General features: G+C 38.8%; 1 protein-coding gene across 1 annotated transcript in view; it reads right to left on the bottom strand.

Annotated features, from left to right (window-relative positions):
• The window catches only part of tbc1d15 (TBC1 domain family, member 15), a 45187-nt gene that overhangs the window by 5197 nt on the left and 15233 nt on the right, over positions 1-24757 (bottom strand). Inside the window, exons 3-14 of the mRNA XM_055650742.1 lie at positions 24063-24137; positions 21625-21766; positions 18461-18674; positions 9842-9944; positions 7234-7425; positions 6972-7100; positions 6161-6264; positions 5567-5661; positions 3795-3911; positions 3065-3165; positions 1717-1816; positions 393-490 (exon numbers count right to left, since the gene is read on the bottom strand). Of these exons, the coding sequence (XP_055506717.1) occupies positions 393-490; positions 1717-1816; positions 3065-3165; positions 3795-3911; positions 5567-5661; positions 6161-6264; positions 6972-7100; positions 7234-7425; positions 9842-9944; positions 18461-18674; positions 21625-21766; positions 24063-24137 (1470 nt within the window). The remainder of the gene's footprint in view (positions 1-392; positions 491-1716; positions 1817-3064; positions 3166-3794; positions 3912-5566; positions 5662-6160; positions 6265-6971; positions 7101-7233; positions 7426-9841; positions 9945-18460; positions 18675-21624; positions 21767-24062; positions 24138-24757) is intronic.

The following is a 24757-nucleotide window of genomic DNA, read 5'->3' as shown; positions in this document are numbered from 1 at the left end:
ATTTTAGGAATGTCAATGTAATATATCATGCATGTTTTATACTAGTAGCATGATTCGATTCAAACAAATATATCTGCAGTAAAAAATAAACCGATTTCCATTGATGGTACATAATTAATGCATAGATTTAAAAATAACACTAACCTAACTCTATGATGGGCAACGTCCAGTACAAAACATATGTTGGAACAAGTTAATTGAGTTTTATAATGTAGCTCTCAATATTCACTACTGCACTGCAAAAAGCAGTTGAAAAATCAACAGATTAAAGAATCTTTTGTTCCTTCAGATAAAAATGGACTTAAAACAAAAAGTGTCCTCAACTTTCCTTTGAAAATAAATTGTAGATCAAAGTGCATTCATACATACAATTCACAAGAAATTATTCTAACCTCCCAAAGTCTAAGAGTATCTTGAAAGCTGAATTCCCTTTTGAACCGAATCAGAAGCCACCTGAAGCAGAAGTAGAGATATCCAGATTCTTGAGATTCTAGGAAAACAACTTACTCGTAAGTATCCTCTTATCTGGTTGAACAGCTTGATGTCAAAATTTATGTTGCACAGTGTTTTGTCTATATTTTTTTATATCAAATAACAAACTTAAATCACATTAAACTTATCAAAAAAAGCCTCATTTTTATGTATGGACTTTCATGTTCTCAAGATGCTCTAGAGAAAATGTGGCCAGTACTATTTTGCAAAGAAATTAGCAAATAATTTTGGAACAGAAACGTGTCACAAATAACAAGACAAAATGAATGGTGTTAATCTGTTCGGTTGAAATTATGCAAGGAATATCTCTCCTCTTCCTCAAATCATACTTAGCTATCCATCTGAGAAAATAACTGGGGCATCAGTTTAACTTTTTTTTTACAAATCAGGTGGTAGCAATAGATTCTATTCAAAAGGGGACTAGGTAAAATACAGGTAAACAATAGCAAGATATGGAGGAAGGGTTAAAAGTGTGCGATTAACCCGATTGCTCTTCATAGGAGCTAGCATGGTATCAATGGACCAAATGGCTTTGCTAACAGTGCTATTCTGTGATTCCTCTTTACATCCTCCAAAGTAAGTGCAAATAAAATTATCTTTAGGCTTATTAAAAAACAATGGTATAACTAAATAAAGAAGTTACATTCACAACATTAATATAATTTAAAAAAACAAGTTTTTTAATATACTCACATATATAAATATATGTGAGTATGTGTATATATACACACAATTAACTTTTTTGTCTCTTGTTTATCATATTATTTACAGTGTACTATGTTTACATATTCTGTTGTGCTGCAGCAAGTAAGAATTTAATTGTTCTATTTGGGATATATGATAATAAAACACAGTTTATACCACAGTCTGAAGGTAGACACAAAAAGCTGGAGCAACTCAGCAGGACAGGCAGCATCTCTAGAGAGAAGGAATGGGTGATGTTTCGGGTCGAGACCCTTCTTCAGACTGAAAGGCATGGGGAAGGGAAACGAGATACAAAAGATGATGAGGAGGGATAAAGAACAATGAATGGCAGCTATGAAAAAAAGTTACAATGATAAAGGAACAGGCCATTGTTGGCTGTTTGTTGGGTGGAAATAAGAAATGGTGTGACTTGGATGGGCGAGGGATAGAGAGAGGGAATGCCGGGGGTTTTAAGAGGTCTGAGTTTAAGAGGTTTGACTTTAGCTCCTTTCGATAAAAACATTAAAACATTATACTTACCAAGATAATTCCAGAACCCAAGATCCAGCAATTTAAGTAATGTACTCAGCTGTGATAGTTCTGTTTTCATGCCTTGCATTTGTTCCTCAAAGTTACAATGCTAGAGTAAAAGAAAAGGAAGTCCTTTGTTATAATTTAATAAATTACATTGATAATTTTCACTGAATTATGAATGGAAAAATGTATCCCCTACAAATTAACCAATTCTTGTGGATAACCACATACACCAAATGTTTTTTTAAAATTATGAATTAAAGAAATAAAAGATGATAAAAATTATACATTTAATTAAAAATGTCATTTAATTTACAAATTATATTAAAAATTCTGAAATTATTTTTTACTGTACATAAATAAAATGTTAATGCCAAATAGATAACACAACAAAATGCTCAGAAATACTTTCTCTGTGCAATGTCTGTATGCTGAGGGGAGGAATCTAGTCAAAAGCACATTTGGAGCTTAGCTGTTTTTAACAGAATACTAAAAGTATTCCAAGTCCTTCATGCTTCACATATCTATGCATAGAGGTACCTGGTATATATTGCACATTTTGATATGTTCCATTCATTTAGATGAAGCCTGCATGAGAACCAGTTTGGCTTAATCCTTTGCCGTAAAGTAGGCCACGTACATCCTTCAATTGATAGGTCCTCTCAAGAAATGCTCTAACAACCTTCCATAATGTGATTTTTTTTTTAAAGCTAAATACTTGTTGATTCCAGCAACACTTCCCCACTGTTATCTTTCTTTGTTGCACTATCTAACCGTGGCTCAAAAGCTACCTCAGCAAGACATCATGGCCCTGAACACTCACCCTCACTAGCTGATGCCCAAGCGCACTACTTGCCACTGATCCAACCCTTAAAGTTCTGAGTTCTCCTGAGTACTGAAGCTCTGGCCCTCTTTATCTACCCCAGTTAACAATTATCTCCCCTTTCCAGCCTCTTATGTTCCTTCCTTGGTATACCACTGAGAAAATGCCTTTGTGCATGTGATGTACAGTATGCATGGTCAGGCGTATAGGAAACAGTAACACTAATATCTCTGGACTCGCTACTATAATTTTGGGGAAGCACCAAGGTAATAACCCTCCACTGTTCACTATTTTGAGGTAACTTTTGAAACACAGAACTATTTCTAAACCTGGCATCTGTACTACATGCCTGATGAGCTTGAGTATTGTACATGCATTTCTGAGTTGCTCGGTTTCTTTTACTTCTGAGTTAAATGGTCCATTCATATTAATCTGGTGAGGAACATCCATTAAAAAAAGATGGATATTACACCTTCCTTAAGTTACTTTCTTTAAAAAAAACATTAACTTCGCGCGACTTTGAAGTCTTACCATTTGTTCAATAAAGGCTACAAAGCACCAAAAGGCATCCACTTCATTTTCCATAACATACAAAATAGGGGAAAGTAAATCACTCATTCCTTGGACATAGCCTAAAAATTAAAAAAAAAATGTATTTAGTATTAATAAAAAGACCTTCCTTAATTAGCAAATCCAACAGCTACTGACTATTTGAGAACTGTGACTTAAGTACGCATTTCATATCTATATAGCTTAATATTTCATTTAAATATGCAGCCACTGTTTCTGAGTCTTGCCTTTGCAATATTTTCATTTAAACACACTTCAAACATTGTAAACACTGAATAATTTGTGGTAGATAAATTAACTATATATCTTATTTTTAAAGCTAAAACTACTAACTTGATTTAAAAATATGTAAATAACAGTAAATAGAACCAAACAGTTATCACGGAACATGAAAGAGCTGGGGTTACTTAGCGGGTCAGGCAGCATCTCTGCAAAACATGGATTGGCAACGTTTCAGAATGGGACCCATCTTCAGACTGATTGTAATAAGGGGGAGAAAGCTGGAAGAGATGTGGGGGCAGGACAAAGCCAGGTTATCAGTCTGAAGAAAGATCCCGACCCGAAATGTCAACCTATCCATGTTCTCCAGAGACGCTGCCTGACCTGCAACTTACTTCGGCACTTTGAGTCTTTTCTGTAAACCAATATCTGCAGTTCTTTGTTTCGACTTATCAGAGAACATAATACTTACCAAGATCAAAATCATACATGCAGTAGGTCATTAAGATGTCATGCAATAGAATCAATCCAGGATTTTCTTGTCCTTCATAAAATGGATTTGTTCTATCTGTTCTGTTGACATCTTTCTCTAAAATATTTATTTTCCAAAAAAAGAATAATTACTTTTTTAAAACTACTTTCTGACATTAAGATACAATGAAAATATTTTGTATTTCAAATAAAGCACTTTCATATGTTGGCAAGATTTAAACAATATCTTTGTATTATTTTCAGCATTACTCTTATTATTCAGTGAATTACATTATCCATTTCCAAGATGAAATTATTTAATCAACAATGACAATATCACACTTTTAAAACCAAAGCACTGCAAAGGTTCTTATCAGAGATTTATGCACTGATATTTTAGCAAGGATCCAAATAAAACATCAAGGAACAAAACCAATTAAAGTGTTAAATAATTTCAGAAAGATACTTTCAGAAGCAAAATCATCACAGTTGAAAATGTTTGATTTACACGGATACAAATATATATAATTCAGAATTTGATAGTTATTGATTGAAAAAATGCTATTTCATTTAAACGTACCAGTAAACAACATGAATAGTCACGTAGAAATGTTTCTTTGTAGAATAAATGTCAGGAATGGATAAATTAACAAAACCAATACCTTAAGTGTGTTTTTACTCATAATGTTTGATTAAAAAATGTCTAGCTAGCTATGAAAATATGAAAAAAAAGTGTCATTAACTTGGCATGTGCTGTTGCTCTTAGAGGAAAGATTTGGAAGTGCACTGGGGAAATAATAGCCAATTCCAAAATGTCTTCTATGCCATTGATATTTCTGAGTCACAGTTAATACAGTTTATCTGGACTTCAATGCAATTACCCAGTTATGAAGATGAGTGTTCGTAATCAAAATATATAATTACATGAGAGGTAATTTCAGAAAAAAATTGCTTCACAAAATTATTGTCTTGTTATTCTTGGTGCTGATTATGCCTAGTGATTTGTTTTCCTTCTGTCTATCACTTCAGTCATTGTCCTCACTTGTCATTCAGGCAGGAAATTAAACACAATGTGATGAGAACGATCATCAGCAAAATGAATGCTTATTTTGATGACATCAGCAAGGTCAGTGAAGAATGAGATGAAGCTCAGGACCAAAGAAAGACAAGAATCTAACCACAGAAAGAAACAAATGGAAGATCACATCACTTGTAGATAAGCTATGGTAAGGAAAGATGCAAATCAACTGATTCAAGTGCATGGAGTTAGCTTCTGAAGTTTATAGCTTAGCAGAAGGAATTAAACCAGTGGATAGCACACCACGGCTGTTTTCATGAAAATAGACATCTATGATAATATAAAATCATATTGCCATAGTATCAACAGCTAAGTGGATAGTTATGTAGTTTGTTAATAAACTAGAAACCAATTTAGATTAAAATCAAGCACAAACTGAAATATAATATTTGAGGACTTTACTTGGTTCCTTCTCGGTTCCCGACATTTTGGCATCAAAACAAAACTGCTCAGGGATCAGAAGAATAACTTATTGCCATGGGAAAAGGAAACTTGCTGTCAAGGCACACAGTTGGAATACAGGATAGGAAGTGGTATTTGAATTTTATATTTGTTGTGCCATGATTAATGCAAGTGACTGTTAAGCAAATATTTAAATACTTTGTAATGCATATTACTAATTTGCATAAAAATTGTCACAGGTAAATATTTGCTTTTTCCAAATTTGCAAAGTTAATGAAAACAGATCAATCTACCTATAAGGCTCCTGTAGTCTTTTAATCGTGTATTTCTTTTCTCCTGTTCTTCGCTGACTGACTTCCACTGTAACTTCATCCTGAAGTATTCATCTCTACACACAACAAATAGCACAAGCAAAACTAAAATATGCCAATCGTTGCTTTTGTCACACCACAAAGACTTACCATTCATTTAAATTTGGAAAAAAAAATAATTTTAAATTTCATAGCTTTAATAAAAATATAATGCACAATCATCAGGCACCTGAACTCTGCACAACACTTGAACTCAGCAACTATGAACTTCTGTGTATTGTCTTTGGTTGCATTACAGACTATGTTTTTTTGCACGTATTACAGTTATTAATTTATTGATTTATTAAAAATGATTATACATTATCTGCATGCATTGCATTTACGGGCCTGTTAAGCTGCTGCAAGTAAGAATTTCAATATTCCATTGTCAGCACATATGACAAAGAAACACTCTTCACTTGAATAATTGACTAAAGCAGACAATTTTACTACATTGGAAAAAACAGAAATAAATTTTCTTGCATCAATTGGAAACTCTTCTCTGTAGCATTCACCTTTTCAAACAAAAAAACTTACATTTTTCTTTTGGTTAGCAGCCTCCTATCTTCTTTTGTACTATCCCATGGAAAAAAGTTTAGAAGAAATTTCCATGCCACTTTTCTAACTGTGTGGCAAAGTCCCTTGGAGAGAAATGTATTTTTAAAAAAAGGAACAAATTCACATGCAAATAAAGAGATTAGTTGTTTTCATAAAGTAATATTGGTATCCTTTTCTGATGGAATCCTGTAGGAAATCATTTATTCCCGCTGTTTGCTCTTTAGAGAGGTACAATTAAGATTAGAGATAAAATGATTTGCATCCGTCATGCTTAGCCACACTTCCCTCAATTTTCCAGTCTACCTAAACTTAGAACTGCTATTTAAAATTTTCTATGAAGTTTGTCAAAATTTCTATTTATTATACTCTACGAGTTATTTTTTGAAAACAGAGCCATAATATAAAAATCAAGTGGCTACAGATTAAAATGGAATCAGTTAACATTATTCATCAGAATCATCAGCATTGGTAGAGCTCTTTGTGTTTGACCAGAACAAAATTTATTGAAATCTGTTTTTTGTAAATCCTTCCCATGCAGAGTATCTAATTACTTAATACTCAAATGTGCAAGTTGGTTGCAGTAGATATATTTCACCATTTTGAAATGCAGATGAGTTATCAACATAAATGACCAAGAAATGTATACGATTTGGGTTTGAGAATGGTTAAGAAATGAAATATTGTTTCATAATCGAGCACTTTCCATTTCTGCTACTGATTTATCTCATGTTATGTAGCAAAAATAAAACTGCAGACCAATTAGCTTCAAGGTAATAAATGTTTCAGTTACCCCTTTGAATATTATTTTTTTCAGGCTATCTGGATCTTGAATTTTTTCATCAGTATCCATGTTCTGAGACCACCTATCAGCAGTAACTGGTTCACCTCTTTGAATTTCGGGCCTTGTGCCAAGGTCAATCTGAAACAGGTGAAAATAAAATGGATAATTTTCACTTAATCCTTTTCAAGACTCTCTCAAAGCAACAAATAACAAAAATAATATGCACATATGTTTCCTGCAAGTACTCCTGATATAATTTAGGAGAACTTACTCGTGTGATGACTTCAAAACCTGGTTCTTCTTGATGATTAATTTCCAGGCCTGAAATAGAGTCGTTGAGATCCATTTCAGAGGCAGGTCTTTGTTTGGGCGTTACTTCATAACCACGAAAAGCATCAAGAATGTAATTTGTAACTTTGGAGAAGCCTCCGAACGTTGCTATATATGGATCTTTCTTAAATTTCTGTAATAGTTAACACCATAATAAAAATCAGTTTCATATTTCATAGCATAAACATTTCTGATAAGGTACAATTAATATTTATTACGGGACAACCACAAAGGGGCACTGCTAAATCCTGGACAATCAAGATAAAGCGTCAACAATGCTGAAAAATTAAACTATTAGGGTCTCGACCCGAAACGTTGCCTATTTCCTTCACCTCACATGCTGCCTCACCCGCTGAGTTTCTCCAGCATTTTTGTCTACCTAGGATCAACACTATGTAGTTTGTTTTTTTTTTACTTGATTATGTATAGTTTATGCATACAATGCTAACATTGTGAAGAGTCTCCACTGTTACTGATTGAATGATATGTGCAGGCAGGGCACCCTTGTATTTTGGAAAATAAGACTTATATGGTGAACAGAGTGAGATCTTTAACATTGATGAAGAATGACATTAACAGGAAGTGTCCAATGGTAAGGGAATCCAAACTTAAGGACTATTAATGTATTAAAAATACGACATGGCATTTTCTCCCTGCATGGTTCAATGTTACAAAATTTTGAGATTTTAAAAATTAAGTCGCAATTTATCCCATCAGATAAAGCATAAAAAGAAGTTTAATTTGACACCTAATTTACTTTCATATCTCAAGTATTTAAAAAGTTATGGCCATTTTCATACTCGGAAATTAGCATCTTGTTCCCTATTGATTTTCTATGAACATAACAAAAAAGCTGTGATCGTGGACAGTCAAAAGCCCATAACTTTCTTAAAAAATAAGAGAACTGAATGAAATTTTCAGTTATCATAGATTGAAGCATTCTGAAACAAATGTAAATCAATCTTACTTGGATGACCTGAAATTAAAGCATATAATTAGTTAGTTACCCAATTGGAGCTAATTTCAAACTTCAATTACTAGATCTAAACATCTATCTATTTCTTAATAAATGATTAACATTTTTAAATAGCCCAAGTGTCCAAATAATATTCACAAATAATTTACAATAAAACATGATTTTTAAATCTCATTTACATTAATTCATAGGCCAAATGGAAGGAATTTAGTGTTCAATTGCAGTAAATTAAAGTCAATTTAAATCAGCTTTCTACTGGGTCCCTGTGAACGCGCTGGTTTAGAACGTTCACATTGCGCTAGATTTGTGTCCTCAAATGCCCAGAAAAATACTGCGGGATATAATGGGGCCAAATGAGCTACTCACAACTTTAAACTTTGTATAAAGGGATCTTAAGAAGCCCTTTTTAATGTAAAAATAAACAGCCTACCTTCTGTTGTCTGCTGTATGAGACCCTGCCGGTGGTCGGGGGTTTAGAGGTTAATTTTTAACCTACTATAACAATTATATAAAGCCTTTAAAACTAATAATAGCTAAAGCGACAGAATATTCCAGCGATTTTCCGTTAATAATTAACTAGGCTGAACATCCTCGATTTGAACAGCCTAGGGAAAATCGCGTTTTAAACACGCCCCCCTCTAAACGGCGCCAAAATCGCGCTCACGGGCTGGGACAGATTTTCAGCGACGCTTCAGGTAGGCTTTGCAACATACCTAGCATGGTTCCCATCAGGTATTTTTGTTGAATGTGGGAATTAAGCAGGAAAATGGATGAGTGTGTAATGCCATGATCTTGTTAAATGGAAGATCAACTAACTAAATCCTGTGCTTATATTTATGATATGTGAATGGTAATCATAGAAGATAAGATGCATACTTTGATTTTGAAAATGAACTAAATCATAAATATATTTGCCAGAATTTGAAAAGATTTGCAATGAGAAATATTTCTACATTTTTAATATCTACTATCATCACATTCTCATTCTCTCATGCACAGCTATTTTTATTTAAGCTGCAGATATTTTATTTAAGTGGCTACAACCATTGAATTATATATATTTATTTAATGGGGAATCTCTTACGAAACTGCTCATAGACTTTGATTTCGTCTATTACACAAAACATTCTATAAATGGAGTGATATCACATTTTCAACCAAACAGAATTTCAAATTATTCAATATTATCTATTTCTGTTTCACTTTATACAAGAAATACCCTGCATAAAAATCATTCTCCTAATCTTTCTCAAATAATTTGTGTTTTGTAATGAAATGTTAAAAGATAACATGCATGAATGCATGGTGCTGAATACTGAAAAATTTACTTTAAAGGTTTATTTATGCATACAATTACGTATAGATATAGGAGCCCACAATTAATATCTGGTGGTACCTAACAATTTCCCCAACTGTCTTTGGAAGGATTGGTCCAGTGCACAGTCGGACACAAGAATATTTTGCTGCAGAATATTTTATCATACAAATGAACAATCAGGCAGTCTTTTACAGCTAAGAAATAGAAGACAAATTATTCTTAAATGTGTAGATCTTGAAAATGTCATGTACTTACATGCACTAAACCAACTGCATTTTCTTCAAATAGGTTTTCAAAAGACTGAGAAAGTGCTTTGGTATTGTATGCAACCAGGAGTACTCGGGCGTCCTGTGGCGATCTAAGATTACAAAAATGTAGATCACAACGTAAAGGTTTGAGTTTAGTTGCAACTGCTGAGTTCATTTGATTTAATCACACATGTTGCTCTTTCAAATGCACAAAAATAAATCTTTAACATTTATGTTTAATTTTCGGATTGAAATAGCATTCTCGGTACAACCACATTATAACTGATGAGTTGACCAATACTTGGCATTCAATTATATTTCCACAATGCTAAGAATTGCTTTTGAATAACATCCTACAATGGTATTATTCTCCAGAGGGTCTAGTGGTGAGTTGTGGATGGCACAGGGTGTGCAGTTTAGGAGGCCCTATATGCAAATGACCAATGGCCAGTTGAGCTAGAGAGAGGTGGGACATGGCCCAATTCAAAATTTTCAGTTGTTTTTCTCAGCTTATTTACCATAAGTCTCTGAATTTTGGAGGATTTTTATTTGTTTCAATTTTTTTTCATTTAGAGATACAGCGTGGAAACAGGCCCTATGGCCCACCAGGTCCGGGCCGACCAGTGCTCCCCGATACATTAACACTAACCTACACACACTAGGGACAATTTACAATTATAACAAGCCAAATACCCAAATGGCATGTGGGAGGATACCAGAGCTCCAGGAGAAGACCCATGCAGGTTGTGGAGAGAACATACAAACTCCATACAGACAGCGCCCCTGGTCAGTATTGAACTCGGGTCTCTGCTGCTGGAATGCAGCAACTCTATCACTATGCCACCGTGCTATCCCCATTTGTTTTTTTAGGTTAACTAAAAATTTAAAGTATTCAACTTAAGCAAATGAATTTTATAAAAGTGAATCGCTGTTTCCTTTGCCTCTTAAAAACGTAGCACTCCAATTCTCTCTGAAATCAGTGGCATTTAAGCTTGTGCTTAAACTGAGATGATTCTGCAGCTATCAATAGATTTTGGATTTCCCTGTTTAACAGTGCATGTGCAGAAGCAGGCAATTGCTAACTCAAGCAACCAAAATTGTTTCAGTATCAATGGATGAATACCTACAAGTAGAGCTAGCAACTGTCAGCAAAAAAAATGGATGGAAAGCAAAATCTAACAGGTGAAATGTTGTGTTTAAACTATTTGGAACTTTTAGAAGTGTTTAATAAATCAGATTGGATGGGCAGTGAATATGAAAGTGGATTTTCTATTAATGCGGATTTTACAATTGCTCTGAAGACAACTGACCACAAAGATCCAGCTATTTTTATGGTGGATTTTAGCTTTCATGACACTGGTTACTGTCAGCTATTAGGAAATCTCAGTTATCCAGCAGCAACAAATTCATCAAGCAAAAAATGTGCTGGAGGAACTCAGCCGATCAGACCGCATCTGTGAAAGGAATGGACAGATGGTTTTGGGTTGGGACTTTTACTCAGACTATTGAAGGAGGGAGGGGAGAATGCTGGAAAAGAAAGATGAAGGTAGATCTAAGCTTGCCCAGTGATAGGTGGGTACAGGTGTGGGAGAGGGGGGGGGGGGGGGGTGATTACAGATGGTGTAGTAAGTGTGAAAGACGAAAACGGTAAGGAAAGGGGGGACAGGGAAATGTAAATTTGAAGGGAGGAATGTAGGTGGAAGGGACAAGGGGAGGGAGAAGAGGAGTGATGCAAGGGAAATGTGGGACTGACATGGAAGATGTGAAAGGAGGGGAAAGGAGCATGGTGACTAGGGTGTTATTACAGCAGATTTTTTGTAATTAATTTTTCTTCTTCTGATTCCAAATTGATTTGTTATTTTTGCCGTTTCTGTCTTTCAGTGTAGCATCATCATTTTGTGTGAAATAGAACATTGATCTCATCTCTGCTACATCCAATTCATGCACTTTGTTTATATAAATTGAACGATAGGATCTTTAATAACTGAAGAACGTCGACAAATCTGGAATATCAAAATGAAATAACTTGAAATAAGAAATTTAATATAGTAAGAAGGAAATCGAAACTGCACAAATTTGAAGTGGAAAAACCTATACATTCCCAAAGCTAGACACAAAATGCTGTATGGAAGGAATGGGTGACATTTTGAGTTGAGACCCCTTTTCAGACTGAAGGGCTTGACCTGAAACGTCACCCATTCCTTCTCTCCAGAGATGCTGCCTGTCCCGCTGAGTTACTCCAGCATTTTGGGTCTATCTTCAGTGATATTCGGCAATTCGGCGTCTAACTGATGATATAAAGAATCAAACAGATTCAACATGAAACCAAAACAAAAAACATTGGCAATAAATATTGTTTAACTACTATACTTCTATGGATAGGAATTCACAATTTGCAAGTTTACTAACCGCAGTAAATATATAATAAACTCAAGGTTGGAATTTGTGTTAAAAATGATTAGCAATTAGGGATTCAACATGTTGTTTCATATTCAAATTTGAAATACCTTCCCTCATTCCTTCTTTTTCTAAAGCAAAAGCATGAATCACTTGCAATTTTTTTGGGAAGGAGCGAGCCCAAAATAAGCCATCCACCCCTTCAATTTGATGTAAACTGAATGAGTTGTGAAGGTTGAAGCTACATATATGCTCAATGGCAGGGAGTGATAGAACTGACATGAGGAAAAATGTAATTGCCGTGTCACAGATTCACAGTAGGCACAGTGAAAAGCTTTGTTTTCCAACTATCCAATCAGATAATACTATACATAAAACCAATCAAGTCAAACTCAAGTACAGTCAAACTCAAGTACTCGAGCAAACTGGATGATACAGAGTGCAGAATGTAGTTCCCAGCATTATAGAGCAACAGTTCCATTGACAATGTCCAATGTCCGTAATAGGGTTGAGGTGAATCGGACGGTACCCATGCTTATGGAAGGACTGCTCAGAATACTGATAAGAGAGAGGAAGAAGCTGTTCCTGACTGGTGGCGTGTTCTTTCAAGCTTCTGTATCTACTGCCAGATAGGAGCAGGGAGAAGGCAGGAATGCTTGGGGTTGGACGGGTCCTTGATTATATTGGCCTCTTGATTATATTGGCTGCTTGATTGTATTGGCTGTTATTCATAGAGGACACAGGCATCAATAAGACACACAAGTGGTGTTTGCTAGCATTAAGTGAACTTTGAACATAGAAATTGATGAAATATTTCCTCTGAAATATGAATAGCTACATATTTTTCTAGTTAGTTTATTCTCTACAACAAAGATATTCCTCTTGTCCATGGGTAATTCAATTAACCTACTAAAAATATTTCCATCTAAACTATCTACTTTTTAAATTAAATTGCCAACTTTGGCTTGATTGCTGGATATTGGAAAATTAATGGCATCACTTCAAAGCAATTTAAATGCTGGAAAGTGGATATGGCGTAACCAAGAAAATTGTCCGAGGCAGCAGTCATATTGCATAAGCTGACTAAAACTAAGTTTCCAAAAGGAACTAATACCAGAATTCTATTATGAAAGGCCCTAGTTTAAAAAAAAAATGCTGGAGGAATTCAATAGAGTAGGCGGCATCTGTGGAGGGAAAGGGACAGATGATATTTTGTGTTGGGACTGGAACGTGGTTGTGCTGATGCTAAGTTTCTCCAACAGTTTGTTTTCTGCTCAAGATTCAATATCTGCCATCTCATGTATCGCCCTGGTCTCAAATCAGCTTTCCACCATTAAGATAAAACTAAACAGAGGTATTAGCCGATGCACATAGTTCTGCTTGAATTTAAACAGTATAGGGGAAAAGAACTGCTTCCATGTAACCACCTCACACAAATGAGACACAATTGTTTCATACGAAACAGCTACTATTTTAACCACAGGTGGCAATTCAAATTGATACTTATGCAGCAATACTCTATTAAGCTGCATAATACATAGGATTTAGTGTTTTTAGAAATGCAAAGAACTGTAGTGCTTGAGCAAAATACCAAGAGCTGGGCTAACTCAACGGGTCAGGCAACATCTGTGGAGGGAATGGAGGGACAGCATTTCAGGTCGGGAGCCTTTTTCAGACTGAAGAAGGATCCTGACCCAAAACATCCCCTATCCATTCTATCCACGGATACTGCCTGACCTACTGAATTATTCAAGCACATTGTGTTTTCTTATAGTATTTTTAGTTTGTAATAATAAAAAAAACTAAACATATTACTATTGAAAACACCTTTATGTTTGTTTAATCATGCGAGAAAAAATAACTGTTATTGCAAATCGAAACTCTCTAGTCCCTAACCCCCTTTCCCATGTTGACATAATTGCCTTTATGATTTGATTTTCTATAAAACATTTTTGGAACACAATTATTACATTGCAGCAGATCAACCTGTATTATGTAATACAGACAGCATCCTGATAATCCACACTCTACCTTTTGCAACTATGATGACGCAAGGCATCAGAGGTTTCCTCTTTACCACCTACTATCCTCTGGAATCTATTTTCTTGGAGCAGAACTCAAAGTAAGAAAGGCAGAGCTTCAATGTGCATTACCAAAAATGCTGTGGCAGCAGCAATGACAGAGTCAGTTAAGGTTTGAAGGATATAATTGATTTAATCTTTTCCCTGTACGGAGAACCCGACCTTTTCTTTGTCGGGTCTCCGTTGTCGTTGGGGCCGAGCACCATGGGCGGCCTCCAACCAGAACGACCTGGGGCTCCAGTCGCGGAGCCTGCGGACTTACCCACCATCACGGAGCTGGCCGAGTTCGGAGCGGGAGGAGCTGTGGTGGCGCGCTGCTGCGACCCGACCCCGGAGATTCGGAGGCTCCAACCGCAGGTCTGGTGGACAGTGACACCGGGAGCCCACGGGTCCCTGCTGGGAGACCGCTTTTCGGGGCTTCCGCAACGGCGACTTTTCCCGCCTGAGTTGCGGAGTTGAAAATTACCTGGAGCGGGACCTTACGTCATCGCCCGGCGCGGCTTTAACAGCCGTGGGACTTTCTAGCGCTCACCTGGGGCTCCAACACCAAGACCCGGAGCGCGGCCTTGCATCACCCGGCGCGGCTTTAATGGCCGCGGGACACTTACCATCGCCCGCCGGGGACTTTGACTCTGACATCGGGAGGAGTGCAGGGGAGAGATAAGACTTTGCCTTCCATCACAGTGAGGAGGAGATTCACTATGATGGATGTTTGTGTAAATCGTGTTGTGTCTTGGTTCTTTTTCTTGTGTGTATGACTGCAGAAACCAAATTTTGTTTGAACCTCAAGAGGTTCAAATGATAACAAATAATTTGTATTGTATTGTATTGTAATTGTATTGTATTAAAGCCCTGCATTCCAGAACGAGCTTTATCGCTGCCAAAATCATCCAGTTCAGTTGCAACACCAGTATGTGTACAATGTGAAAAATTGCACAGGTAAATCCTGTTCATGAAAAAGCACAACCAATCCAATTCTACTAATTACCCCTCAATCAGCTCAAGCACAGCAACGACAGAACTGTCGATGACACCAGGAAGCCCTACTCACCCAGTTTGGGTTTCACAATGACCACTCGACTCCAGACATCTTCAAAGCCTTGATCCAAACATGGACCAAAGAGCTGAATTCCTGAAGTGAAATGGGAGTGACTATCATTGATATCAAGGCCAAAGTGAGCCCTGGTAAAAATAATGTCAATGAGTATCATGGATGAAATGCTCCAGTGGTTGGAATTAAACCTCGCACAAAAGATGATGATTTTGACTATTGTTGGTCATTCGTCCTTAGAACATCACTTGTGAGAGATCATCTAGCCAATGTCCTAAGCCATCCATCATCAGCTCATTCATCATTGACGTTCCTTCAGAAGGTCAAAAGTGACGATGTTTACTAATGGTCGTATGACTACAATGATTGCACTGCTCCTCAGCAAATGAAGCAGTCAATGTCTGTATGCAGCAGGATCTAGAGAACATTTAGGCACGGCTGCGAAAAGCGGCAAATAACAAAAAATGCCAGCCAATGGCTACCCCAGCAAGTGGGGTTCTAACTACTTACCCTTGACATGCAGAAGCATTACCATTGTCAAGTTCTCAGCCATTAACAATCTAAAGAGGATGAGATTGAGGGTGGTGCAGGGAAATCATCATGAACCAGCTACATACAGGGCCATCCAAAATGTTTGGGATAAAGACCCATCATTTATTTATTTGCCTCTGTACTCCACAATTTGAGATTTGTAATATATGAAAAAAACACATGTGGTTAAAGTGCACATTGTCCGATTTTAATAAAGGCCATTTTTATACATTTTTGTTTCACCATGTAAAAATTACAGCAGTGTTTTTACATGGTCCCCCCATTTCAGGGCCCCATAATGTTTGGGACACAGCAATGTCATGTAAATGAAAGTAGTCATGTTTAGTATTTTGTTGCATATCCTTTGCATGCAATGACTGCTTGAAGTCTGTGATTCATGGACATCACCAGTTGCTGGGTGTCTTCTCTGATGATGCTCTGCCAAGCTGGTATTGCAGCCATCTTTAGCTTATGCTTGTTTTGGGGGAAGTCTCTTCAGCATATAAAAGTATGCTCAATTGGGTTCAGATCGGGTGATTGACTTGGCCACTCAAGAGTTGACCATTTTTATGCTTTGAAAAACTCCTTTGTTCCTTTAGCAGTATGTTTGGGATCATTGGTACACAAAAATGCTGGAGAAACTCAGCGGGTGCAGCAGCATCTATGGAGCGAAGAAAATAGGCAACGTTTCGGACCGAAACCCTTCTGGGATCATTGTCTTGCTGTAGAATGAACCGCCAGCCAATGAGTTTTGAGGCATTTGTTTGAATTTGAGCAGATAGGATGTGTCTATACATTTCAGAATTGATTATGCTACGACCATCAGCAGTTGTATCATCAATGACGATAAGTGAGCCAGTACCTTCAGCAGCCGAACATGCCCAGGCCGTAACACCCCCATCGCTGTGTTTCACAGATGAGGTGGTATGCTTTAGATCTTGGGCAGTTCCTTCTCTCCCACATACTTTACTCTTGCCATCACTCTGATATAAGTTAATCTTCATCTCATCTGTCCACAAGACCTTTTTCCAGAACTGTGGTTGCTCTTTCAAGTACTTCTTGGCAAACTGTAACCTGGCCATCCTATTTTTGTGGCTAACCAGTGGTTTGCATCTTGCAGTATAGCCTCTGTATTTCTGTTCATGAAGTCTTCTGCGGACAGTGATCATTGACAAATCCACAAAGGACTCCTGAAGAGTGTTTCTGAACTGTCGGACGAGTGTTTGGGGATTTTTCTTTATTATAGAGATTTCTTCTGACATTAGCTGTGGAGGTCTTCCTTGGCCTGCCAGTCCCTTTGTGATTAGTAAGCTCACCAGTGCTCTTCTTAATTATGTTCCAAACAGTTGATTTAGATAAGCCTAAGGTTTGGCTGATGTCTCTAAGTTTTATTCTTGTTTTTCAGACTCATAATGGCTTATCTTAGACCTACATTAAGGAGGCATTTAAACACAACTGAGTAATTACAAACATCTGTGAAGCCATGTGTCCCAAATATTATGGTGCCCTGAAATGGGGGGGACTATGTATAAACACAGCTGTAATTTCTACATAGTGAAAAATACCCTTTAATAAAATCTGACAAGGTGCACTTTAACCACATGTGATTTTTCCTATTACAAATCTCAAATTGTGGAGTACAGAGGCAAATAAATAAACGATGAGTCTTTGTCCCAAACATTATGTTGGGCACTGTAAATACTATGGCTCCAACAGCAAGTCTGAGAGTGTGTATCTGGCAGACATAACTTACTTCCTAATGCTACAGCATTTTCTCACCATCTACAAGCCATACAAGGAGCATGATGAAATACTCACCGTTTTCTTGGATGAATTAGAGCTGCAACAACATTTAACAAACTCAACAACATTCAGAACAAAACAGCCGGCTTGATTGACAACCGCAACACTAAACATCCATTCTCTCCACCACCAAGGCACCATGTCCACACTGTACATGCATTGCAGTGATTTGCCAAGGTGACTACAAAGAGACTCCCTCTAAACCGACAATCCATACTCCAAGAAAGACAGGGCAGAAAGTGCATTGAATTATTCCCACCTGCAGGTTATGCAGGTTATACCATTTTAACATCTTCATCATTCGGTCTAAACACTGGAATTCACTACTGAACAGTGCACTGGAAGTGCCTTCACAAATACACCCATTCTACCATTCAGAAGGGAGTTTTTGCATTTGAACCTAGCAATGAAGGAAGAACAGTTCAAAGCTGGTCACCAACACGTTCTCTAGGACTCATGGTTACCTTTTGTCTTTATCTGTACTGTAATACAATATTCTAAGAAATCAAATATAGTATACTGCTAATGAATGACTATGGCATACTGTATGATTAGTATAAAATAACTCTAGAAAAAACTTTGAATAGAGTTTTCATACTTTAAAACTTTTTTTTCTTCAGGGCAGACCAAGAAATAATTCAGTCAGTAATATGGAAAATAAACTAAAATAGTAGAAACATTATATGAAATGCTATAACATATAGTAAACATGCATGCATCTAAAACTTGGTTATTTTTGGGTTTGCAACTTTTCATTACTTACTCACTAAGAAGAATATATCTCTTAAGACACTGGAGTAAATCTGTGCTGCCCCCATGATGAAAATGAAGAGCTGGTAGAAAGGTATTATCCCAAAGGCAAAATACCATATATGACCAGCCCATGTCTTCTGTATTTATTTTGATGGATTGCAGATCAGGCAGACTGAAGGAGAAGGCCCATTTACTTCTTTTACTCATGGTATACACCGAATCATCTGAAAACGGGAAACAGACCATATGAATCAAACATAAAAGGAAACAGCGGCAGATGTTGGAAATGTTAAATAAAAATGGAAAACAATGTAAATACTCTTATAGCATAAACGTGTGATGAAATGTTACCAACCTAAGCTTTCCCTCACCATAGATGTTACACAAGTGCAGGTCAAAACTTAAAATGGATCCGAGTCACACAGGTTTTTGTGCTTGAATCCAGAAAAAGCTATTTCTTTCCTGCTTGGAAAACAATATTCATTAAAATATGCCAACCAATGTTAATTCTCTCTAGCTATTTGATTCCAAGTCCAATGTATATTTTATATAATTTGAACGTAGAACTATTCTGAGAAACTATTTTCAAAATGCTTTTTGTTGTCTTGTGTTATTCCCTGCCCGATGCCAATTAGAACATTCTAAAATATACTTTTATATAATTTACAAGACCAAGGGGGTCTCATACACACTAACCACCCCCCACACACACGGGGGACGGAGGGGGGAGGGGGGGAGAGGGGGAGGGAGGGGGGAGAGGAGTTGTAGGGAGTGGGGAGGAAGAGGGGACGGGGGGGGGGGGGGGGGACAGAGGAGGAGTGGGGCAGAGAGAGAGGAAGGGGGGAGAGAGGAGGGGGAAGAGAGGAGGGGGAAGAGAGGGGGGGGGAAGAGAGGAGGGGGAAGAGAGGAGGGGGGAGAGAGGAGGGGGGGGAGAGGAGGGGGGGAAGGGGGGGGGGGGGGGGAGGAGAGGGGGAGGGAGGGGGAGCAGAGAGGGGGGGGTGAGAGAGATAGAGGGGGGGGAGGGAGGGGGAGGTGGGAGAGGAGGAGAGGGAGGGGGAAGGGGGGAGGGAGGGGGGACTGGGGAGAGGGGGAAGGGGGGGAGAGGGAAGGGGGGAGAGGGGAAGGGGGGGAGAGGGGAGGGGAGAGGGGGGAAAGGGGGGAGAGGGGAAGGGGGGGGAGGGGAAAGGGGGGAGGGGGGGGAGGGGGGGGGGGGGGGGAGGGGGAGGGGGGGAGAGAGGAAGGGGGGAGAGAGGAAGGGGGGGGGGGTTGGAGGAGGGGAGGGTTGGTGGAAGGGGGGGAGGGAGGAAGGGGGGGGAGGGAGGAAAGGGGGGAGGGAGGAAAGGGGGGAGGGAGAAAGGGGGGAGGGAGGAAAGGGGGGAGAGGGGAAGGGGGGGGAGGAAGGGGGGGGGAGGGAAGGAGGGGAGGGAGAGGGGAAGGGGGGGGAGAGGGGAAGGGGGGAGGGGAAGGGGGGGAAAGGGGAAGTGATTGGGGAAATGGGGAAGGGGGGGAGAGGGGAAGGGGGGAGAGGGAAGGGGGGGGAGAGAGGAAGGGGGGGGAGAGAGGAAGGGGGGTTGAAGGAAGGGGGGGTTGGAGGAAGGGGGGGGTTGGAGGAAGGGGGGGAGAGAGGAAGGAGGGGGGGGGAGGGAGGAAGGGGGGGGGGAGAGAGGTTTTTATAGTCACTCCCCCTCCCTCCAGCAGGGGCAGCAGAGAGAATGGGGAATTTTGTAAAAACATCAATATCGCCGTCATTTTTCATCGACGGGAAAAATCCTCGGCACACATGCGGCGGAGAGGGACTCTGAGCAAGGTGACCAAAAATGACGGCCATAGGTGGCGGCGTTCTCTCGGAAATCGCAGCACAGAAGGCCAAAAGCGGTCAAGAACAGATTTAGTAATATAGATAGATTCTAGTATTTGTTCGTGTTTTCTAAAAGTACTTAAGATTCTTTATATGAAAGGCTTTCAATCTGAAACATTAACTCTGTCTCTTGCCACAGAATCTGCTGGATCTTTCCAGCTCGTTTGAATTTCAGATTTCTAGCATGGATAGGTTTTTATTTATTTTCAGCACCTTATGCGACCTTTATAGATTGAATTGAGTTGACCCACAAATTGAATCTTGTAACTAGCGCTCAACTAATTTAATAATCCCTTCTAAAATGTCTAAAGAGGTTGTTGTGCAAAATTAAAATACATTGGATTTGGGGTAACAAATTGGCTGGGACTGAAAAATGACAGGCACGAAAGACTATCCCTTTCCTTCCATAAATGCTGTTCAATCCATACACTTACTTCAGCAGGTTTTTTTTTACAATGTTTTGAAGTTTGCTAATGGCATAAAATCAGGTGGGATTATTAAATGTGAGAAAGGTGCAGAGAAACTTCAAGGTGATTTAGACCAGTGATTCCCAACCTGGGGCCATGGCAACTATCAGGGGGCCCCCAGAAAAATTTGGGGATTTAGGGGGCTACAGGTTCAATGAAGGGGGCCACTTTTTTCCGCTAATAATGTCAGGGGGGGCCACAGAAAAATTTAAGAGCCCATGAGCCAAAAGAGGTTGGGAACCACTGATTTAGACTAATTGAGTGTGTGGGCAAATACATGATGGATGCAGTAGTAATGAGGAATATCAACCATGGTAGGGAAAACAAAAGGAAGAGTATTATTTAAATGGTGACAGGTGGAAAATGTTAATGTGCATGGAGAGGTGGGTGTCCTTTACACCTTTCACTAAAAACAAACATGCAGGTGATGCAAACAGTGAAATAATATAGTATGTTGGGCTCCATTGCAAGACGTTTGGAGTGAAGGACTACTACAGTCATAAAGGGCTTTGGTGGGACACCTTATCGAAGTAAGGATATACTTGCCTTGCAGGGATTGCAACAGATATTCACCAGATTGGGTCTGGGGATGGCGTCGTCATACAAGGCAAAATTGGACGGACTAGTTTAGAAGAGAGGAACTCATGAAAATTCAGTGCCGAATTGGATATTTTCTTTGGCAGGAGTAGATGTAGAACCGTTACAATACACTGTAGGATATTAAGGATTGAAATGAGAATTCTATAGCCTGGAAGACTGTGGAGGCTAAAATTGCTCAATATAGTTAAGAAGGAGATTGATAATTTGCCCCAGTGTTAGAACTTTGCATTGTGTAAACATTTTACATACCATCACCATTCATAAAGGATTTTTTTTTGAAGGAAACTGTATTTAGCATATCCCATTCAGCTTCACAACTAATTTGATGCATGGTATTTCTGGACGATTTTTCCTTCGGGGACTGTGTCCATTCAACAACTGAACTGGAATCCTAAAGGAAAAGAATTGCAATGAACTCAAAATATATCAGTTTCTATTCCTTTTAATTATCTCATAAAAATGTTCACAGAAATATACATAAATATTTCCTTTGTCATAACGCAATTCAGTAAACCCGAGTTTTGACGGACCTCCTTATAATGGATTTCTACAGTGGATAGATCTGGCAATACCACCCCTTGCTCGCAAGATGCACCAGCAAGCCCTTCATCACCAGCTGCTGTGGCTGTTGTTGTGGCTCATGCTGCAGACCCTAGCCCTGACAGCACGCTCTTGTTCACTATAGGGCTCCCACCCCTCACCGGATGCCACTACTTCCTGACGCTTTCGCTTTGTCCACTCCATTACTGCCTCTTCCTCTTTCTGTCGCTCTGTCCACTCCACCACTGCCTCCTCCACTACCGCCTCGTCATCCTTCTCCCCCACAGTCGCCGACATATTCCACCTTGGAAGATGTTGCCGACTGCAGGGGGATGAGGCAGCGGTGGAGCAGACAAAATGACAGTGAAAGGAAGAAGCAGCAGCCGGTGAGTAGGGAGGGAGCCCTATGGTGACCACACGTGTCCTGCCAATGGCAGCTGCCTGATGAAAGGGTTGCCAGAACCAGGAATTACAGCATGAGCCTCAACAACAACGTGGCAGCTGGTTCAGGGCTTGCTGGTGCAAACCAGCAGCATCCACACATACACAAAGAGCTGGAGTAACTCAGCAGATTGAATCAGTCAGAAGATGTGTAAAAACCGGAAACGTCACCTTTCCATATTCTCCAGAGATGCTGCTGACCTGCAGTTACTCCAGCATTTTGTGTCCTTTTGTGTATTAACAAACATCTATAGTTTATTGTTTCCATTGAATACAATTATAATACTTTTCTTAGCTATAGTGGACATTGATTAATAACGGACACCATCTCCACACCCTCCCCTTATATTCCACTATAACGAGGGTTTAATGTTTTAATGAAATTATGAGCGGACGCACCAACGGCCTTCGCACAAAATATTTTTAAACATAAAATATGCATCAATTATTGGTGTGTAATTTGATGTACAATTAATTTTTAAACATCAGAAAACTAGGAAATTATTTTTGAAGCTGTTGCACTTGAACCAAGGGTCTCGACCCTAAACGTCACCCATTCCTTCTCTCCAGAGATGCTGCCTGACCCGCATTTTGTGTCTACCTTTGATTTAAATCAGCATCTGCAGTTGTTTCCTGCACACTTTAATAACAATCCTATGTTTTACATTTTCAATGTGCTCGCAACAGAAAATATACACTAATCATTTTTGGCCCTAATTTTAGCTGAAATTGGAGATGTTCCCCACTTCCAGGAGGCCATCACCACTCCTTCCTTGAAGAAAAATGGGCTTTTTAAATGTGTAGGAAAGAACAGCAGATGCTGGTTTAAATCGAAGGTAGACACAAAATGCTGGAGTAATTCAGCGGGACAGGAGATGCTGCCTGTCCCGCTGAGTTACTCCAGCATTTGTCATTGTCTAACAGAATATGCAAGCCCTGTCTGGAGCTGCTCTAAACATGCACGCAAGGTGGACTCTTCATTGAACACAGTCTGCAGGAAAACCACAGGATGCCTGAAGCCGACAAAGGTTGAACAATGGCCCACCTACTGACTTATGGTGGAGAGACATGCACTGCGGACGATCTCCACACAGGCACAGATGTGGCACTGGCTGTGGCAAAGCAATGGCAGAACATCGTCTGAGACACGAACGAAAGAACTCCAGCATTTTGTGTCTACCTATGCTTTTTGAATCTCGGGTCCAGAGAAGCAATTCTGATCTCTACATAGGCCGATGTGTGGTTATATTCCTGAAGCAATGTGGTTAACTCTAAAGTGCCCCATGAAATGACCCAACTAAACCCTTAGTGCAGAAGTTCAGGTTGGGCAAAGGTCTGGCTGTGAGTCACTACTTGTGAATTGATATAAAAACTCTGGTTAATATGATTCTTAACAAAATGGAGTTATTAAAGATTGAGAAAGAGAGATCCTATTCTGCAAGATAGATATATTATTGAAAAGTGTGGAAGGATCACAAATAACACATCAATTACTTTTTAATCACTGTACAAATATCATTTAGATCAAGGCACATATACAGACAGAAATTAGCTGAATTAATTACTTTATGGCATAAACTATCCTGTGAAATATACTGCAAATATAATCAGACTCAACACTGAAGCAGTATGCAAATTCTGTTTGTGTAAAGACTATCATAAACAAACTAAATTGAAGTATTTTACTTGGTTATGTTCTATATTACCTTTCCTGCAAAAAAAATATTTGATGAATCCAGGGAGTCATCCACCGGTGTCCAATCCACCACAGCTCCTGAACCCTGCAAACAGAAACGATCATTAGGCATCCACTTGTGAATGTGTTTCCAGCAAGAAAAGAGCATTTTAGATTTGAATAATAATATAGGATTGATCAATTATCAGTTGCATGCCTGAAATGATAAGCAATTAATTCAGCAGTTAATTATGTTGTGTATCTCATGCATGGATTTTATAATATGGTAATCATAAGGTCATAAATGATAGGAGCAGAATTAGGCCACTTGGCCCATCAAGTCTACTCTGCCAGTCAATCATGGCTGATCTATCTCTCCCACCTAACCCGATTCTCCTGCCTTCTCCCCATATCCCACGACACCCGTACTATCAATAATGAAACAATCATAGAGGAATGTTTTTTGTAATTTAATCAACCAATAAGTAAATCTGTCAAATGTTGAGAGAAATTATAAGTAGGTTTTCAAGATAAGTAGGTCAAATGTCCACATGTATTGCTCTTGGGTGAGGATGCTATGTTAATTTCTGGCACCGCCTCAATTTTTAAATTATTTATATTGTTCACATTCCTTGTCCCTCCTTTTCTTTGCAACTTCCTTCAGCCTTTCAACATTCAGAATTCTGTACAGATCCAACTCTGACTTCTGTGAATCACAAATGTTCA

Source organism: Leucoraja erinacea, chromosome 19, assembly GCF_028641065.1.
Source record: "Leucoraja erinacea ecotype New England chromosome 19, Leri_hhj_1, whole genome shotgun sequence".
Taxonomy (NCBI): domain Eukaryota; kingdom Metazoa; phylum Chordata; class Chondrichthyes; order Rajiformes; family Rajidae; genus Leucoraja; species Leucoraja erinaceus.
This window is presented reverse-complemented; position numbering and strand designations above follow the sequence as displayed.